The 19,760-nt window shown below is 43.7% G+C and overlaps 1 protein-coding gene across 1 annotated transcript; it reads left to right on the top strand.

Moving 5' to 3' along the window:
• The first annotated feature begins 1,054 nt into the window (after positions 1-1,054).
• LOC144683269 (histone H2B 1/2-like) lies at positions 1,055-1,429 on the top strand. The gene has a single exon (XM_078546219.1). The coding sequence runs from the start codon at positions 1,055-1,057 to the stop codon at positions 1,427-1,429; it is 375 nt and encodes a 124-aa protein (XP_078402345.1).
• Positions 1,430-19,760: the final 18,331 nt, after the last annotated feature.

The raw sequence follows: 19,760 nt of genomic DNA, 5'->3' as shown, positions 1-19,760 counted from the left end.
AGGCACTTCCCTCAGCTATTTGGAATTTCCCAAATCCACTAGCATCAATGAAGCCTCTGGCCACGTCAGGATGAACCTCCCAGATTCCTGTATTGGCTGCAAATCTTTAACTAGAGACCATCTCGCTCTTGCAACTGGCTTCGGTAGCTAGCAAAGTACCTGCAGCTGCTTCCTGCTGCTGACCACACCAACTACTGTTCTTTTCTTCCATCTCATTTTCCTTCTGTCCCGAAGGCTTGGAGCCAGCAAGTTAACTCGCTATTAGCACAGCGGACGTTGCTTTTCATTTCCAGCTTTGAGAATGTTGTACCTTCCTCAGCAGGTCCCTTGACTTAGGCAGGCTTGTTGTCAGGCAGGATTTGGCACAGTCACATGACCCCCTTCATTTTAACCTAAATTTAAAGACATGGTCCAAAACACCAGAATCTCATAAACATCGTAATTGTAACACTCCTTTGATTAGCTTTGGTGCATACCATTTAATCTTCACAAGCATTTTGTCCATTATAGATGTTTGGCTGGCTGGTCTATAATTTCCAGATCTCTGCCTCCATTTCCTGTTTTAACATCTTTCACCTTAATAAGCACCAAAGTTCATTTCTTAGCGTTTGAACTGAAAGAGGGAAATGGGCATTAGAAGCTGAGCTCATGGAACAGATGTTCCATGCTCACAGCCAACTATTGTGTATACATTGAAGAAACTAAAAAGATCACCACTTCTTAAATTCAACCAGGTGGCCAGCTGCCTTACTTGTATCCTCCGCTTCCTGTTGCCTGGTTTTTCTTTTTGAGTGTTCTGCAAAGTTGAAAGCTTACTGTAGAAAGAATCAGTAAAGAGGGAATAAACAGTGGATGCATTATTAATGGAACAAGTGAACCAAAGTGAATTCACTTTGTAAATGTGTGTGTTTTCGAGGGGGCCAGGGAGGCAGCAATTTTATGTTATGTTATCTCACTTATTCATTTTCAAGCAAGGCCTTGCAAAATATCTTGGTCAACAAGGCTGGCAGTTGACCTGTTTGCAGTCCAATACCTTCTGTGTCTGAAACAGAAGATGGTTGATGAGAAGAAACCAGCCCCCAAAAAGGGAGCCAAGAAAGCCTTAATGAAACCGGCAGCAAAGGGCGGCAAGAGGCAGCGAAGATTGAAGAAGAAGAGTTACTCCATTTACATCTACAAAGTGATGAAGCAGGTTCACCCCGACACCGGCATCTCCTCCAAGGCCATGAGCATCGTGAACTCATTCGTGAACGATACTTTCGAGCGCATCGTGGATGAGGCTTCCTACCTGGCCTATTACAACAAGCGGCAGACCACCAGCTCCCGGGAGATCCAGACCACTGTGCGCCTGCTGCTGCCCGGGGAACTGGCCAAGCACGCCGTGTCGGAAGGGACAAAGGCAGTGGCCAAGTACACCAGCTCCAAGTAAAACTCCGCAATGGACTGGAAAAAAAACACCAACTCCAGTGGTGCAAGGGGATGCTTGAAGGCTCAAGGGAGTGACCTTTTGCTGGTCCATCAAATTTTCTGTCCTGCCCACGATGATTCCCATGGCGGCGTAATGTTATCTGGTTAAGCTGGTGTTGCTGGGCCTGCACATGATTTCTCAACATTTGAACTGCAAGAGGAAAATGCTCATGAGAAGTGAGATTGTTGTTCTGTGTGTACAGCTTTTGATTTTTTCTGACTTTGGAGGGTACAAATAGCTTTGCAGCGAATAGAAGAAGCACTCTGTGGGACTTACCATAAGAACACAAGAGGTATAGAACCATAGAAAACTTACAGCACAGAAAGAGGCCATTCAGCCCATTATGTCTGCACAGGCCAAAAAAGAGAAAAAATAAGAAACTAGTCGTTCATTTTAATCCCACTTTCCAGCACCTGGTCCATAGCCTTGCAAGTTATGCATGTCAGGTGCAGATCCAGGTGCCTTTTAAATGAGTTGAGTGTTTCAGTCGCAACTGCCAATTCAGGCAGTCACCCACCACCCTCTGGGTGAAAAAGCTTTTCCTCATGCCCCCTCAAAACCTTCTACCAATCACCTTAAATCTATGCCCCCTGGTAATTGATCCCTCAGCTAGGGGAAACAGGCCTTTCCTGTCTACCCTTTCTAGGCCCCTCATAATTTTGTGCACCTCAATTAGGTCACCCCTCAGTCTTCTCTGTTCTAAGGAAAAGAACTCTAGCCTATCCAATCTCTCCTCATAGCTGCAATTTTTGAGTCCTGGTGACATTCTTGTAAATCTCCTCTGCACTCTCTCCAGAGTGATTATGTCCTTCCTGTAATATGGTGACCAGAACTGTACACAAAATTCCAGCTGTGGTCTAACCAGCATTTTATACGGTTCCAGCATTACATGTCTGCTTTTGTATTCAGTACCCTTGTTCAATAAAGGAAAGCATTCCAGATGCTTTCTTTACCATCTTGCCCACCTGTCCTGCCACCTTCGGGGACCTGAGGACATGCACTCCACGATCTGTCACTTCCTCAATCCCTCTCAATATCCTCCCATTTATTGAGTATTCCCTTGCTTTGTTTGTCCTCCCCAAATGTATTACCTCACAGTTTTCTGGATTGAATTCCATTTGCCACTTTTCTGCCCACTCAACCAAACCATTGATATCATTTTGGAGACAACAGCTATCCTCTTCACTATCAACTACATGGCCAATTTTTGTGTCATCTGTGAATTTCCCAATCATGCCTCCCACATTTATGTCCAAATCATTAATTTATACAACAGAAGAGACAGCCTGTGCAATGGTTGCCCCTGTTGCCTCTGATGACTTTGACGTGCACCCTCTGGCCAGCCGAGGCCTTGAGGGTCCTGGTTTGCTTTGGCTGTCCTCCTATGGGCCAGCTGCTCCCGCTACAGTGACAGAGGATGATGTTGAGGGGGTCACAGGCAAAGGTCACTTGGAGGGTGCAGACAGCCTCTGAGGTTCCTGAGTGAATGGCCCAGCTGCCGCTTCTCTTCCTTTCAAGTGTCTGAGGACTCTGGCCTGACTCCTCGAGGGGAAGGAGCGCCCGGAGGGATGTCGAGTTGCCCCATTTCCCTCTCATGTTCCCACTGCAGGAACTCAACCATGGCGACCATGATGGGGTGCAGCTCTGCCCACATCTCTGCGTTCTGCTGGACCAGGGTCTCCATGGCGTCAACCATCCTTCCCATGGAGACCTCCATCCACGGACATCTGGACACCACTTAATCAGAGAGCAGGCAGATACACTCCTCCGACTCTCGTGCCACTCTGTTGAGGGCTTACACCAGCTCCGCCTTCTGCTGACTCTCCACGTTGAGTTGGAAGGCCGAATCCAGAGGCTTGTCATCTGACTGGGATCTCTCAGCAGTCCTCTGAGTGCCAGGGAGCTCGGCTGAACTTGCCTCCTCCTGCTGCAGACACATGTCCGTGTGGTGACCACCAGATTGTGAACCCGGGCCTGCTCTAGATCTACATCCCACCAAGGTGTGTTTCTTTGCGCTGGTGCAGGGTGTGGGTAAGCGCTGTGACGGGTCTTCCAAACTGCTTATTTCTAGCTCTTCGATGGAGGAGCTGTCCTCTTGGCTGGAGCTGAGGACCTGGATGGAGCTGAGGGATTCGCTGGCTGATGGTGTCGGTCGCTCGGCAGAGCTCCCTGTGAACCAAAGTAGAGATAATTAGTGCACGGCAGCAGAGTCAAAAGCAGGAGAGAGAGCACTCACAGTTGCATTGAGAGAGGGATGATATGGTGCAGGATCACATATGCCACCTGCTGCAGGATTTGACGTCACGGGGACATGGAGGACATCCACTGCCAGCGGCCGTGAAAGCCTGTGGCTCCTTCCAGGTCTCCACAGATGGCCTGTGCAGGATCTCACAAGCCTCCATACACAAGTGTATCCAGGAGATTACGGACACCATCTTCACGAAGGCACAGAACGTTTTGCATTTTGCCCAGGATCAGGAAAGCCAGGAAGTAAGAGCTCTGGGATTTGCGCAGATTTCAGGTTTTCCACAGGTGCAGGGTGTCGACTGCACTCACATGGCGCTTAGACCTCCGTGGCAACAAGCAGTCAACTATGTAAACCCCAAGGTCTTTCACTCACTGAATGTTCAACTGCTGTGACACCACTACAAACACATCCTACAGTTCTGTGCACGATTCCCAGGGAGCATCCACGACTCCTACTCTCAGGTCCCTGACATCTTGCAGGGTCCACAGAGGCTGCAGGATTGGCTCCTTGGAGACAAGGGCTACTCACAGAGGACGTGGCTGATGAGGTCCGTGCAGCAGCCTCAGGCTGCAGCAGAGCAACAGTATAGCGAGGTTCAGGGCATGAGCTGGACTTAGGGGGAGCAAACAATATGCATTTGAAAATGAGGTTCGGGTGCCTCGGCAGGTCCGGTGGAGCACTGCAATACAAGGTGTCACGCATCATTGTAGTTTGCTGCGTGCTAAACAACCTGGTGCTGCAATGCGGGGGGAGGACCTGGCTGAGGAGGGGATGGAAGAGCTGCATGTCTCCTCCGATGAGGAGGACGTCAAAGGGGATGATGGTGATGAGGTTGTCGAAGGCGATGGTGCTGGCGATGAGGCCATCACACTGGCCAGATGAGGCAGGCATGCTCGGGAAGCCCTCATAGTCGCAAAACTCGTGGAGGATGATACCAGATGCAGTGAGGACAGTCCTGACATCCTCACCTTGCATCTGTGACTCCTGTGTGGCTGATGGCAGCGCACATGCCCTCAGTGCTCAGGCTCATGTAATGGAGACTTGGTGGAGGCCCTAATAGTCACTAGGTTCCAGAACGATGATGATGACATGCAGTGAGGACGCTCCATAGATCTTCACATAATCTCTGAGAATGTCTGACTCCTGTCTGGCCGAGGGCAGCTCGCTTGCGCTCTGTGATCAGGGTAATATCATGCAGCAGTGATACTTTAAATGCACCTGATCCTTTGTCAGCCTTCAGCACCTGTCTCCTTCAGGAGCACAGTGTCATCAGTCACAAATGCTGAAGGGATGGGGCCAGCCCAACATCAAAATTGCTGAGAGCACACAGAAAGAATGACGGGACTCTGTGACGCCTGCCCACAACATCCTGGCAGCTCTGACAAGCACCATTGAGGTGCAGGCATCACTAATGTGTCCAGTGAGTTCAAGCTGGGCCATCAGTTTGGCCTGAAGGTTACACACTGCACAGGGAAGAGGCCCTGGACTGAGACACCTGCCTTTATCTGCTGCAGGAACCAAGGCTTCACATCTGAGTGACACAAACACTGCTCATTATACCAAGGAGCCATAGGAAGGAGACATTCTTGAGAGTTTATTTACAATAGTGAACATTACGTCCAAGTGATTAATGTCTATGCCCAGGCTCTGAGACTACATCTTCTTAACTTTCCTAACCCTGCTGCTATGTCTTTGTGCTCCCTGACATCCACAGCGGAGGTGGAGGCAGCCTGTTGACAGCTATGCCCTGTCCATGATGACCTTGGCGGTCGTCCTCTGGAGGGCCCAGGCCTGCTTTGGGTCTCCTGCTGTGGGCCAGCTGCACCCTCGGCCTGTTGAGCAGGAGCTGCAGGGGTCACAGGAAAAGGGGATTTGGATTGACTGGACATTCCCGGAGTCACCTGGGTGGATGGCCCCAGGGTGTTGAGCTGCTGGTCCTCCTTCATACGGGTGCCCAAAAGCCCCTGGTTGACTCCTTGAGGAGAAGGGGTAGCTGGAGTAATATCAAGCTGCCCCCCATGCCTCTCACATACACACTGTTGGAGGCCAAATATAGCAATTGTGACAGAGTGCAGCCCGCGCAGCGGTTCAAGACTGATGTCCTGGACTAAGGCCTCCATGGTGGCCGCCATCCTACCAGTGTTGACCTCGGTCTGTTGGCATGCCAGCGCTATCACCCCAGCCTGAATTCGGACAGATTCCTCCATTGTACCTTGCAATCTGGGGAGTGCAGTGGACATCCCTTCCTGATGTTCCCGAGCTTACCTTTGCAGCTCCAGCAACTGAGGTATGACTGAGCCCAGAGCCTCCTCATCCAACTCGGACTCAGCAGATTCCTGCCCTCCAGCAGTCATCCGAGTGCCAGAAACCTGGGAGGTCCCTGCCACCGCCTGCTGAGGATCAGACAGTGTGATGTGTTCACCAAATTGTGACCCCAAGGCTTCTCTACAACTAGGTCCCACTGAGGTGTGTGTCTCCGCGTTGGTGTAGGGTGAGGGTGAGCGCTGTGATAGGTCTTCAATTAGGGTGTCATCAGAATCTTCTTCCAAGGTGTCTTCAGCGCTTGAGTTGAGGACCTGGCTTGTAGACCCCCTTGGCTGCTTCCCAGACATGCCTGCAAAAGCAAGGAGAGATGTTTAATGCATGACAGTAGACTGTGGAACAGGGGAACTAACTCACACCATGGTTATCTGATGGATGTTGTACTGCTGGATTCTCACATGGTTGAGCACTGTCGACCTCACTGTCAGCACAGGGACAGTCCAGATTGTCACCGGTCAGCTGGATGACTCTATTTTCAAAGTCTGCGAGGACCTTAATGTCAGGCATTCCTCCGCCAGTCTGTGACCTCTCCCTTTTGTTGTGTGCCAACTTGTCCTGCATGAATACAGATGGAGAGAGTGTAAGCAGGACGCCAGCCCGGCCAGATGGGAAGGGTGCCTGGCATGTGTGGGTGGTGAGTTTTGACATGGACAGGATGAGGACATGTTCCACAGGGCATATGAAGGTGTATGTGTGTGAGAAAGTGAATGGTGATGTCCCTTGAACTGGCAGTGAGTGAGATCCCTGTGGGTGTGTGATGGGTTTGTGAGTGTGTGAGTTGAGAGTATGAGAAGAGTGATTTACCCTGGCGGAACGGATAAGGCCATTCATCCTCTTTCGGCACTGGATGGCTGTCCTTTTTTGCAGGGCGTTGGCACTGACCACCGTTGCAACTGCCTCCCAGGCTGGATTGGTGACCTTGCTTGCTGGTCTTCACCCAGAGCAGGGTAGAGGACTTAACAGCAGGCTCCACTGCGTCCAGTAGGCACCCGAAGGAGGCGTCACTAAATTTGGGGGCAGCATGTTTCCTCCCTTTAGCAGCCATGACTTTCCAGCAGCTTCCAATTCCTTAGAGAGAGCTAGCTCTGTGCATGGTCACCCTTTAAATATGGCACTCGGATTAATGAAGGCCTGAGGTGACGGCGGGGTGGGTGAATCAGAGGCCACCCTGTCAGCGATCCGGTGTGGTTCCAGTGAATGCATTATTAATGAGGTGGGACGCGCCACGAATGGGATGATACGGCTCAAAAACCCACATTGAGGCCAGCGGGTAAAATGGCTTTTCACACACACAACCACACTTCATGCAAAATTGGGATGATTCTGCCCTAAATCTAGAATTGCACCCCCTCTTGTTGGGCTTGTTACGTGCTGGTAAAGTTCTCTTGAATGCAGTTGAAGAATTTTGTGCCTTCTGTGCCCTTCACTCTGTTCATATCCCAATTGATATTAGGGTAGTTGAAGTCTCCAACTATTATTGCCCTATTGTTTTTGCACTCAGAAATTTGCCTACATATTTGCTCTTCTGACTCCCTTTTACCATTTGGAGTGCTCTGAGCAAAGTGGCTGCCCGTTTTTATATTCCTGAGCTCAACCCATAAGGCCTCATTTGATGCTTCATTTAGTATATCATCCCACCTCACAGCTGTAATTGATTCTTTAGCCAATAATGCTGAGCGCCTGCCTTTTTTTATTCTCCTCCCTATCCTGCCTGAAAACTCTATATCCAAGGATGTTGAGCTGTAACTTTTGCCTTCTTTAATCCAAGTTTTTGTTATACCAATGATATCATGCTGCCATGTGGCTATCTGTGCCCTCAGCTCATCGTTTTTACTTGTTATACTTCTTGTATTTGCATATACACATTTTAATGCTGCCAAATTCCTGTGCTGTACACTTTTTAACCTGCGTTTCTTCTGTCTTTCAGAGCCACTCACTAATTCTCCATCTCCCATTTCCTGCTCTGAATTTTCTCTCAGGTTCCCATCTCCATGCCAACCTAGTTTAAACTCCCCCGCCCCACCAACAGCACTAACTAATCTCCCTGCGAGGATATTCACCCCAGTCCTGTTCATGTGCAGACCGTCCAGCTTGTACAAGTCCCACCTTCCCCAGAACCAGTCCCAATGCCTCAGAAATCTGATGCCCTCCCTCCTACACCAGCTTTCCAGTCACATATTTAATCATTCAATTCTCCAATTTCTATGCTCGCTAGCATGTGGAACTGGGAGTAATCCTGAGATATTGCTTTAGAGGTCCTGCTTTTCAATCTCCTTCCTAGCTCCCTGAAACCTGCTTTCAGGGACTTCATCCCTTTTCTTATCTAAGTCATTGGTACCAATGTAAATCACGACCTCTGACTGATCACCGTCCCCCAGAACAATGTCCTGCAGCCACTCCATGACATCCTTGACCCTGGCACCAGGGAGGCAACATACCATCTTGGAGTCACATCTACAGCCAAAGCCACAGAAACGCCTGCCTGTTCTCTAAGTAATGAATTCCCTCTCGCTACTGCTCTTCCTTTCATTTTCCTCCCCTCCTGTAATGCAGAGCCGCAAACTTGGCTCTGACTACAGTCCTCCATTATCCAAAGCAGAAAACTGATTGGTGAGCGGGGCTCCAGGGGATTTCTGCACCACCTACCTAGTTCTTTTTGACTGCCTGGCAGATGCCCATTCCTTTTGTGCCTCCAGGCTCCTAAGTTGCGGTGTGACCGCCTCTCTGAACGTAGCTCTCAGCCTCGTGGATGTGCCACAGCGACTCCAGCCCCCGCTCGAGCTCCGAAACCCGGATCTCAAGTATCTGCAACTGGTGACACTTCCTGCACGTGTGATCATCTAGGACACCAGTAGTGCCCACATATTACAGGACACGCATTTCACGTGACTGAGCTGTCCTGCCATGGCTTCAATTTACTTCCCTTATGTTAACTTTGTTTTACTTTGTTTATGTATGTTTAACTTTGGCTTACTTATACGACTTCATTTTACCTGGCCTTGACTTAACTTCCCTATTGATTGTCTTTCTTACTTAAATCTAAATAGCTCCTTCTTTTGAAAAGAATGCATTTTTCTAATTTTCAGCTACCTAAAGCCTCTCCCTAACAGCAGTTTTTCACCAACCGATTAATTTATGCTTCTCCTGTGGATTTTTTCAAACTCAGCCCCCTCATGCAGCTTTTCAACTCCTGGTCTCCTAGAGGCTGAGAAAGATAGAAAAAGAAAAGAGCAAGAAAAGAGCACTCCCTTTTATCCTCACTGAACTCCCTTACTCATCAAACTCACTGAAATTATACTCTGTACCAGCTGCGCTCTGTGACACTTGCCTTAACCTCTCTTATTTATACTATTGAGATTCAGATAAGTCTACTTCCTGGCAGTTACAGAACCATATTAGGCCAGTTATGTAATTTCCTGTTCACACCTGCTCTCAAGCAGAGAGCTTGATTAGACCTGCCCCAAGCCTAGAAGAAGCTTAAAACAGTAAATCTAAGTTAAATGCTAAATTGCAAGCAAGCAATGCTAGATTTTATAAAAACAGATTAACCCTTAAAATTTAAAATTTAACTCCCTTACTCACTAAACTCATGGTAATTACACTCTGTGCCAGCTGCACCCCATGCCACTTGCACTTAACCTCTCTTATTTATACACATATATGTGGATGAAGAAGAGCAATGACAGCTCATTATTCCAAAAGAGTCTTCAGTGTCCCCATCACAGAATTTAGCTGTTTCTTAAATGATTCCAGGATATTTGCCTGAAATATGCTACCAAAAGTACGTTCCTTATGCTGATTTCTTTGTGAAGAGAACATCTTGATATCAGTCTTAGATTTGTCTTTTGTTTGTTCATATTCCTTTAAACATATTTTCCCCTATGAATGCAAATTCCCATTGTTTCACTATGTCTTTGGACTTTGCCTTTCTAATAAAAAAACTCTCATAGCACTAAGTTTTGCCAGTAATCTTTGGGAAAAATAAACACACTGGCAGGAATTTTGCAGCTCCATCACGGCAAGGACGGTGCCGTAAAATGCGATGAGCCATTCTAAGCTACATTGACTTCAGTGGGACCACAAAATCCCGCTGGCGTAAAATTGCGCCGGCTGTTTCTAAACTTCACCTGGCTAGGTGATACATTTCACCCCTCCTTTGAAAACAATGCAGCCTGGTTTATTTAAAAATGCAAATGTACTTTTACACCTTACATTCTAAACATCCCCCATGTTTACCATGTTTACATCAAAGCCTTCAGACCAGCTGCCTTTAATCCGATTAAGTCGCACACACACACACACACACACACACACACATGCATGCAGACACAGATACCACTATTTTGCAATAATTTCCCATAACATTATGAAAATTATTATATCTTCCTGCAATCCCCCTCCTTATTAAAAAATGAACCGTTGTAATTTAAAAAGACAGCTTCATTTTTATTAACCGATCTTATACTACCTCCTATATTTTACCTATATGCTTAGACTATTACATTACCAGATGCATGTATTAACATAACAAAAAAATACACAAATCTTTCATATTAACAGATACCATTTCAGTTCAATGTCCAGATTTTAAATGTCCAACTTTCCCTTTAAGCATCAAACCCTTGATGCATCTGCAATCAGATTTTCCCGCTGCATGTATAATCTGTAGATTAAATGGTTGCAGTAATAAACTCCATCTGAATAGCCTTGCACTTCAGTCTCGAAATCTGCCCAGAAATGTTAAAGGATTGTGTTTTGTATAAACAATTCTTTCTGATGAATTGTTTGCAATGTAAACCTTGAAATGCTGCAATGCTAACACCAGACCCAGAATCTCCTTTTCAATCATTGAATATTTTCCCTGTTGTACATTCAATATTCATGAAAAATACCCTATCGGTTGCTCAATTCCAGTTTCATTTTCTTGCAACAGTACAGTCCCAATTCTGATATCACTCACGTCAACAGCCAACTTAAATTGCTGTAGCTTTCTTGTCTGCTTGCATTTTCATAACTTGCTGTGATATCTTTAAATGTTCCATAGCCAACTCACATGGTCTGTCCAATCTCTCTCTGAAATGTGATACATAATCCAGGAGAGTAGTTTCTGAATTTTGACCAACCAATTTCTCATGAATCAATTTCAGTGGTCCCCTTACCTCATGACCTTATACTAGCTCAAAAGGACTAAAACCAATCAATGCATTAGGAACATCCCCAATAGCAAACAACAAGAATGGAATTCCCCTATCCCAATCCTGTGCATAATTCTGACAGTATGGTCTCAACATAGTTTTTAAAGTTTGATGCCATCTTTCCAAAACTCCTTGTGACTCAGGGCGTTAAGCTGTTGACTTCAACTGTTTTATTCCCAAACTGTTCATTACTTCCTTAAACAGCTATGAAATGAAATTTGAATTCTGATCTGATTGTATTTCTTGATGTAAACCATATCCTGTAAAGAAATTTAGTTAACTCTTCCATAATTTTCTTTGTTGTAATATTTCTTAAAGGTATTGCTTCAGGAAACTTGCTAGCCACATCTATTCTTGTCAGTAAGTACTGATTTCTACTTTGAGTCTTAGGGAGGGGTCCTATACAATCAATCATGACCCTAGTAAAAGTTTCTTCAAATGCTGGAATTGGAATTAAAGGTGCGGCTTAATCACTGTTTGTGGTTTCCTTATCACTTGACCTATGTGACATGTTCTACAGAATTTGACTACATCCCTATGCAATCCAGGCCAATAAAAATGTTTTTGTATCTTTTCCTGTGTTTTTCTAATTCCTAAATGTCCCTCCATTGGGATTTCATGAGTTATCCTCAGAATCTCATTTCTATATCCAAATGGTAGTTCAATCTGATGCAACTCCCTCTAGCTTTCATTTGCTGAAACATGATAAGGCCTCCATTTTCTCATTAAAACATTACCCTTAAGGTAATATTCTGGAATACATTTTGCCTTTGTTTCTGAGTAAGCTGCCTGATATAAATGTTTTATTTGCAAATCCTTTTTCTGTAACTCCACTAACCTCCTTGAGTTAAACACTTCAGCTGAATTGTCCTCTAGTCTTTTTCCTGAACAACCTTATCAAACACAGTGTCAGCTAATTGGATTTCCACACCTTCTCTCTGCCTTTGAACTTCCTTTTCTCCTTGTTTCAACCTATGAGCCTGTGATTTCAATATCACACAATCTGGAAACAATCCAGGATGCTCTCTGTGTAACACGTTGAAAACACTTCTACAGGCTGCTCAACTACCATAGGCATCACTCACATTTGTGATCCAGCTATATCATTACCCAGAATAAGTTGAACCCCTGCAGTGGGCAATTTTTCCATTACTCCTCACCTGTTTTCCACTTACTCTTTAAATTTACCTTCCACAATGGAATAGGTTTAGCATTTCCATGAACCCCTCTTATTATCACCTGTTCCTGCAATACCCCCTCTGAACAACAAATGTCACTATCCCACAACATTAAAGGATTGACTAGCCCCTGTGTCTCTTAAAATTTTAAAATCTTTACCTACTCCACCCTGTTCACATGGAAAGAATTCCCCTTCACACACAAAATCTCTAAACATTTCTATAACCTGCTCTTCTGAATTCTATTGGATAAATTGTGAACACATTCCCACTTCTATTCCCTATCACTGATTCTCCCTGTTTTACCTGTACACAAACTATTGCTTTTTCCTATGCCTGAACTTCAGGACCCACAATACTTTTACTTCCAGAACTTTTCTGCACCCCTATAATCCCGACAGATTTTCCGTGCAATTTCCAGCACACAGATTTGGTGTGTCCAACTTTATTACAATGAAAACACCTCAATTTTCGAATGTCGCGTCTACCCTTAGCACCTTCCTTTTTATTCTCAGAAAAAACTTCCTGTGAATTTCCACTTACTCCTCCTCTTCCCTGACTACCCATCTTCCTTTCACCTTCCCACTTTCTATCCTTATCTGATTTAAAAGGGTGACAAAAGAAATTTAGCTCTATGAACTAATTCATAATCATCAGCTATCCCTGCTACTTGTCTTATCATTTCAATCCTCCATTCCTCCACATGAGCTCTCACTACAAAAGGAATTGAATCTTTAAATTCTTCCAAAAGAATTGCCTCTCTAAGAGCTGCACATGTTGTCTCTATCTTTAATGCTTGTATCCACCGGTCAAAGTTACTTTGTTTTACTCTTTCACACTCAATATAAGTTTGCCCAGGCTGTTTTCTCATATTCCTAAATTTCTGCCTGTATGCCTCAGGAACCAACTCATATGCCTTTTTTTAATCACATCATAGTTCACTGACATTTCTTCTGACATAGAAGCACAAACCTTATGTGCTCTACCCACCAACCTGGTTTGTAACAACAATGTCGAGTTTTTCTGTGGCCATTTCATTTGTTTAGCTATCTTCTCAAAAGAAATAAAGAATGTTTCCACATCTCTTTCCACAAACTTTGGAAGAGCTTGAAAAATTTAAACATCTTCCCACTGGGTTCTGGTCTGGAAATATGTCCTTCCTCAACTACTGGCATCTCTTTTTTAACTGCCTGAATTTTAAGCTGGAACTCTCTCTTTTTCTCTTTCCTCCTTTTCTGACTTCACCATTTCTAATTCCATTACTTGTTTTCTTTCTCTCTCCTGTCTTTCTGCCTGTTCCCTTTGAAATGCTCTTCCTTTTTTCTTTTTCTGCTACCTCTAACTCAAGTTTTTTCATTTCCTTTGCTCGTTCAAGTTCAAGCTTTTTAATTTCTAACTGAAGTCTCACTACTTCCAGATGTGACTCACTAGCGTAAGGTATCACTTCCAACTTTAAATGCTGTGCTACATCTCCAAATATATCTGCTTTCTTCGCCCCTGCGGGTAACTCCAATTGTAACTTGTCTGCCAATTCCATTAACTTAACTTTAGTTACCTTTTGTAAACAAGCTAAAGTTATAACTTCAACTCCCAGACAAGTCTGAGTAACTGCCAAAGCTATAGTGCAGTCTCACCACTTAAAAAAATCCTCTCACCAACTCCTGAATTCAAAGTGCTTCTCATACTCGTAACCACAAGATTCACCAACTCCAAATCCGATCAAGGAATTTCAAATATATTCCTGGATGAGCCTCCAACTATGTTATGGCACAGTTTATGTTAAATACTGAGTTGTTCAAATCCCAAAGGGAAACTTGAAACAACTGCCACAACTTGTTTTGCAATTTGTATAAATTTCAAGATGCGTACCTTGAATTCAGTAGTAATAAGACCATTAAGTCTTATAGGCTTTTAAAAAGATAGATTAAACATTTATTAATAAGAGAAATGATTTTAGACACATGCATAGATCTACAAATTACTAATATGATAACTTCTAAATCCCTTAATTATTCTGACTCCCAGTTACACTTTCATTAACGCAACTGGAAGACACATAGATTTTAAAAGACCCAGGCAAGGTGACACACAATACCCTGAACCAGTGAGTTTTCTTTACTTCAGTTCTTTGAAAACAGCAGCCTGAGGCCTGGATGCTGCAGGCTTGTTAGATCTCAAAAATGCCTACCCTTACACACAACCTTCGCTCCTTTATACATATTTTCCCCTTTGAATGCAAATTCCCATTGTTTCACTATGTCTTTGGACTTTATCTGATAATAAAAATCTCTCATAGCCCTAAGTTTTACCAGTAATCCTTGGGAAAATAAGCACTCTGTTTCTAAACTTCACCTGGCTAGGTGATACATTTCACCCCTCCTTTGAAAACAATCTAGTCTGGTTTATTTAAGAAATCAAATGTCCTTTTACACCATACATTCTAATCTTCCTCCATACTTACCATGCTTACATCAAAGCCTTCAGACAACTACCTTTAATCCAATGAAGTCACACACACACACATCACTAAATTCCAATAACATTAGGAGAATTATTATATCTTCCTGACAGTTTCCCTCTCACTCTGTGTCTCTGGACCCCTGTCACTATGCAATAGCATTGTTTTTCCTACTTTATATATTTTTTTAACTTCACTAAACTATTAACCCCTTGGTAACCCATCTCTTCACTTCAAGAGTTGTAAAACTTCATTAAAAATGCATGTATATAAACAGGGCCCCAGACTTCCCAGCACCCAGCTCACAAAAATCTCTAAATCAAACTAAAACCATGTCTCGCCTTTTTTAAGACCCAAACACAAAATATGAATTAAACCTAAAGCTATGCCTTGTTCCTAACAGAATGACGGTATATGTATATGTTATAGTTCACTCAGCGAGTCCGAGTTGTTGTGACAACATGCATGTTGCAATCTGGAGCTATGAATGGTGATGGTAGAGGCTCCAAGGTTCTTTCCATCATATAACTGACCAGGAATCTCTCCCGCTCTTACTGCCTGCATTGGCGTGTGTTAGAAGAATTTGCAGGTTGATACTCAACCTATTTGGCCGCAACTTGAGCGCACCTTCCTTGGTCATCAAGTCCTGGGGTGGTAATTGAACACAGAGCTTCTGGCACAGAGGCAGGGACACTACCCAGTGCATCACAAGACCTCCTCCAAATCATGGTATACTGGCTTTGCTACTAAAACCCAATAAGCCATTGCAATTATGAGAGAGGAAGAGATATTGATACAATTTTATACAAAATGTTGAAAGGACCATAATCGAAAAGCAGAGTACTGTGGATGCTGAAAGGTTAACACTGTTCACTCTGTACAGATGTTGCCTGACCTGCTGAGTATTTCCAGCATTTTTTCTTGAAAGGATTATCTTGTATATATTTTATATTTATCTAGAGATGTACTATATTCAGTAATGTGTTCTTAATTTGGAAAGAAAAAACAATGCTTGGTAGTTAAATGTCAGTCACCATAAACTGGTGCATTCTCAATGGCAACGTCCCTGCCAATCAGAATCCACTTGCCAACCAATCAGCACTCTCTTCTCATACAGTATAAATTGATGTTCTCTTTACATCTGGTATTCTTGCAAATCGACTCTTTGTTCAGCAATAGTCAAATTTAAGTTAAGGTGAATAAAGTCCTGTGTACATTTGTGTTTGTGTCTGCCAATTATGCCTTTCCGCTCTGACAGCTATTGCTAAGTAGAATGATTCATACATTTTCTAAGTGTCAACATAGTGCAAAGCATTTTGAATTTCATTGCAGCTATTAAGTGGTGACTGTTCCACCACACTGCTGACTTGAGCCTTGCAAATGATGGTGAAGCTTTGATAGAGCAGCACATGAACCACTTACTCACATAGTAACCAACCTCTACCCTAATCACAGTGTTGATATTGGCAGTTCATTAAAGTTTCTGGTCATTGGTGACCCCCTTTGCTGTTGGTGATGAGATGTAGGGACAGTGATGCTGTGAAAGGCAGATTGATATGGTCAGGCCATTCCTTATTGGAGATGGCCATTGTCTGACTTGTTAGCTGCCACTTGTCAGCCCAAATCTGGATTTTATCCAAATTTTGCTGTAGGCTAGTCTGTTTATTATTAGAGGAGCTGTGAATGGAATTGAACAGTAGACTTGTCAGCAAAAAGCTCCTCTCATGATGCTGGGAAGGTCATTAATGAAGCAGTTGAAAATGGTTGAGTATGGATCCTGACATTTTGCAGTGATATCCTGGTGCTGTGATAATAACCGCAAATATCTTCTATTTTTATCAGGTATGGTTCCATCCAATGGAGGCTTTCTCCTTTAACCCTCACTGCCTATAGTGTAACTCAGGCTCATTGGTATCGTACTTGGTTGAATGCTGACTGGTATCATGGGCAGTTACTCTCAGCTTTCCTCTGGCATTCAGCGTTCATGCCCATTGCTTATTTCAAGACTGTGATGAGGTCTGGAGCTGGGTGACATGGACATAATGCAAATTGATTGTTGCAAGTAGGTTATTGGTAGATGTCACTTGATAGATCTATTAATATAATAATATATTAATTAATATTATTATTATAGATCTATTACAAAGTGGATGCGGAAAAGATGGTTCCTTTTGTGGGTGAATCCAGAACTAGTTTTAAACTGTTTTAAAATTATGGGTCGCCCTTTTAGGACAGTGATGAGGAGAATTTTTTCTCTTAGAGGGTTGTGCGACTTTGGAACTCCCTTCCTTAGAAGGTGGTGGGGGCGGGGTCATTGAATATTTTTAAGACGGAGGTGGATAGATTTTTGTTAAGCAAGGGAATCAAATGCTATTGGGGGTAGATGGGAATGTGGAATTCGAAACACAAACAGATCAGCCATAATCTTATTGAATGGGGGAGCAGGCTCGAGGGGCCGAATAGCCTACTTCTACTCCTATTTCATATGTTCGTATGTATTAATGATTCTTCCATCAATTTGCTAATGATTGGAAGGAGACTGATGGAATAGTAATTAGCTGGGGTAGATTTCTCCTACTTTTTGTGGATAGGACGATTTTCCACACTCTCTGGTAGATGCCACTGTCATTGCTGCACTGGTGTAACTTGGCATGAAGATGGATAGTTTTAGTGTGCGGACCTTCAGCGTTAACTGCACTGTTGTCCCTATAGCTTTGGCTGTGAACAATGCACTTAGCCACTTTTTAATGCCATATGAAGTGAATTAAATAAACTATACTCTGGTATCTGTAATAGTAGAGATGTTGGGAAGAGGCCACGTAAGACTGTCAACTTGGCGCTTTTGAGTAAAGGCACTTGCAAACATTTCAATCTTATCTCTTTCTATGTTCTGCAATAATTAAGTATTAAGGATGGTCATGGAGCCAGATTGTTGATTGTTCACCACCATCTTTGATTGAATGTGGTAGGGCTGTATTGCCCTGATCTATCAGTTGTAGGATCACTTAGTTCTGTCTTTAACCTGCTGCTTTTTATATGTACCATCAGGAAACTTGATGTTGTAACAATGTAACACAGGCGATAATAGCTGATAATTAGAGGCTCTTCTGTCAACAGAGCACAATTAATAATCTGGTGATAGAGGTAGCATTTGGGCAAATATAAGCTGATCAGACAAAGCCAGCATGGATTTGTATCGGGTAAACCATGTCTGATGAGTTTGGTTGAATGTTTTGAGGAGGTAACTAACATGGTCGATAAGGTAATGTCTATGGATGTTATTTATAAGGATCACACAAAAGTTTTCAACAAGATTTCACACATAAAAGACTTCTAAGAAAAATGACAGCACATGAAATTGGAGGCAACAAATTGGCTTGGATAGGAAATTGGTTAGGATGAAGGAGATAGGCAGCTCAGGGATAACAGGTGTGTATCATATTGACTTTGGACCTAGGTAAGAGGGATCAGAGTATTTTCTAAATGATGAGAAGCTAGGAACAGAAAAAGATCAGAGAGATTTAGGGGTCCAGGTATAAGAGATCATTCGAAAGACTAATGGAATATTAGCCTTCATTTCAACAGGGCTGGAATGCTGTACAAAAGGCCAGATTTCATCATGGAGGTGGGAATCAGGAGTTGGAAATATTCTTGACATCGCAATCCCACTTCCGTCCTGCCAGGAGATGGATGGCTGGAGTTGGGACTGCTGCCAGAGGCAGTAGGCTGAGGCAGAGATGGAGACGGAGGCGGTCCAATGCGAGGCAGCCACATTAAAAGGCTAACCTCCATTTCCAGAGACATTGGTGCAGTTCTTCAGGTCAATGTAAAGCGCCCGCCGACCAAAATATTGCGCGAGTGCACAATGATGTCGGGACTCTATTTCACGCTTGAGTTTGTTGGGCGTGCACCTGCACACCGAACAGAAAATTCTACCCATGTAAGCACTTACACACAGCACCTACGAGAACACTGCTGCCTTCCTTCAATGACCTCAAAGGGGGCATGGCTTTGCCATATTTGTGCCTTGTCACCAATCCTCCTGAGTTCCTTCAGCAATTGCTCTGTACTGCAGCCAGGTGAGGAATTCACAACTGTACAACGGTAATAGCGAACTTTCAAAAACGATCAGCAGTGTATGCTTACACTCTGCAGCTGTCAGGAGACCTGGTCCATTACAATCAGGCAGAGTCAACATAGTTTTATGAAAGGGAAATCATGTTTATTACAGTTCTTTCAGGATGTAATGAGCAAGGTGGATAAAGGTGAACCAGTAGATGTAGTTGATTTGAATTTCCAAAAGGCGTTTGATAAGATGCCACATAAAAGGTTACTATGCAATATATGAGCTCATGGTGTTGAAGGTAATATATTAGCATGGATAGAAGATTAGCTAACTAACAGGAAACAAAGAGTCATGATAAATGGGTGATTTTCAGATTAGCAAACCGTAACTAGTGGGGTGCCACAGGGATTAGTGCTTGGGCCTCAAACAATTTACAATCTATATTAATGATTTGGGTGAAGGTACTGATTATATTGTAACCAAATTTGCTGACGGTACAAAGATGGATGGGAAAGCAAGTTGTGAGGAGGACACAAAGAGTCTGCAAAGGGATATAGATAGGTTAAATGAATGAAAAGATATTTGGTAGATGGAGTATATTGTGGGGAAATGTGAGGTTGCCCATTTTGGCAGAAGTATAGAAAAGCAAAGCATTATTTAAATGAAGAGAAACTGCAGAATTCTGAAGCACAGAGGGACCTGGAGTGTCCTAGTACATGAATCACAAAACGTTAGAATGCAAGTAATTAGGAAGGCAGATGGAAAGTTGGCCTTTTCAAGGGAGATGGAGTATAAAAAGAGAAGTCTTGCTACAACTGTGCAGAG

This window comes from Cetorhinus maximus, chromosome 8 (assembly GCF_964194155.1).
Source record: "Cetorhinus maximus chromosome 8, sCetMax3.hap1.1, whole genome shotgun sequence".
NCBI classification, from domain to species: domain Eukaryota; kingdom Metazoa; phylum Chordata; class Chondrichthyes; order Lamniformes; family Cetorhinidae; genus Cetorhinus; species Cetorhinus maximus.
The sequence above is the reverse complement of the archived record's forward strand: the minus strand, read 5'-3'. Positions and strand labels throughout refer to the sequence as shown.

Bases quoted from the DNA above. Each gene is read 5' to 3' on its own strand.
- LOC144683269 (XM_078546219.1), top strand. From the start codon at position 1,055: ATGGTTGATGAGAAGAAACCAGCCCCCAAAAAGGGAGCCAAGAAAGCC.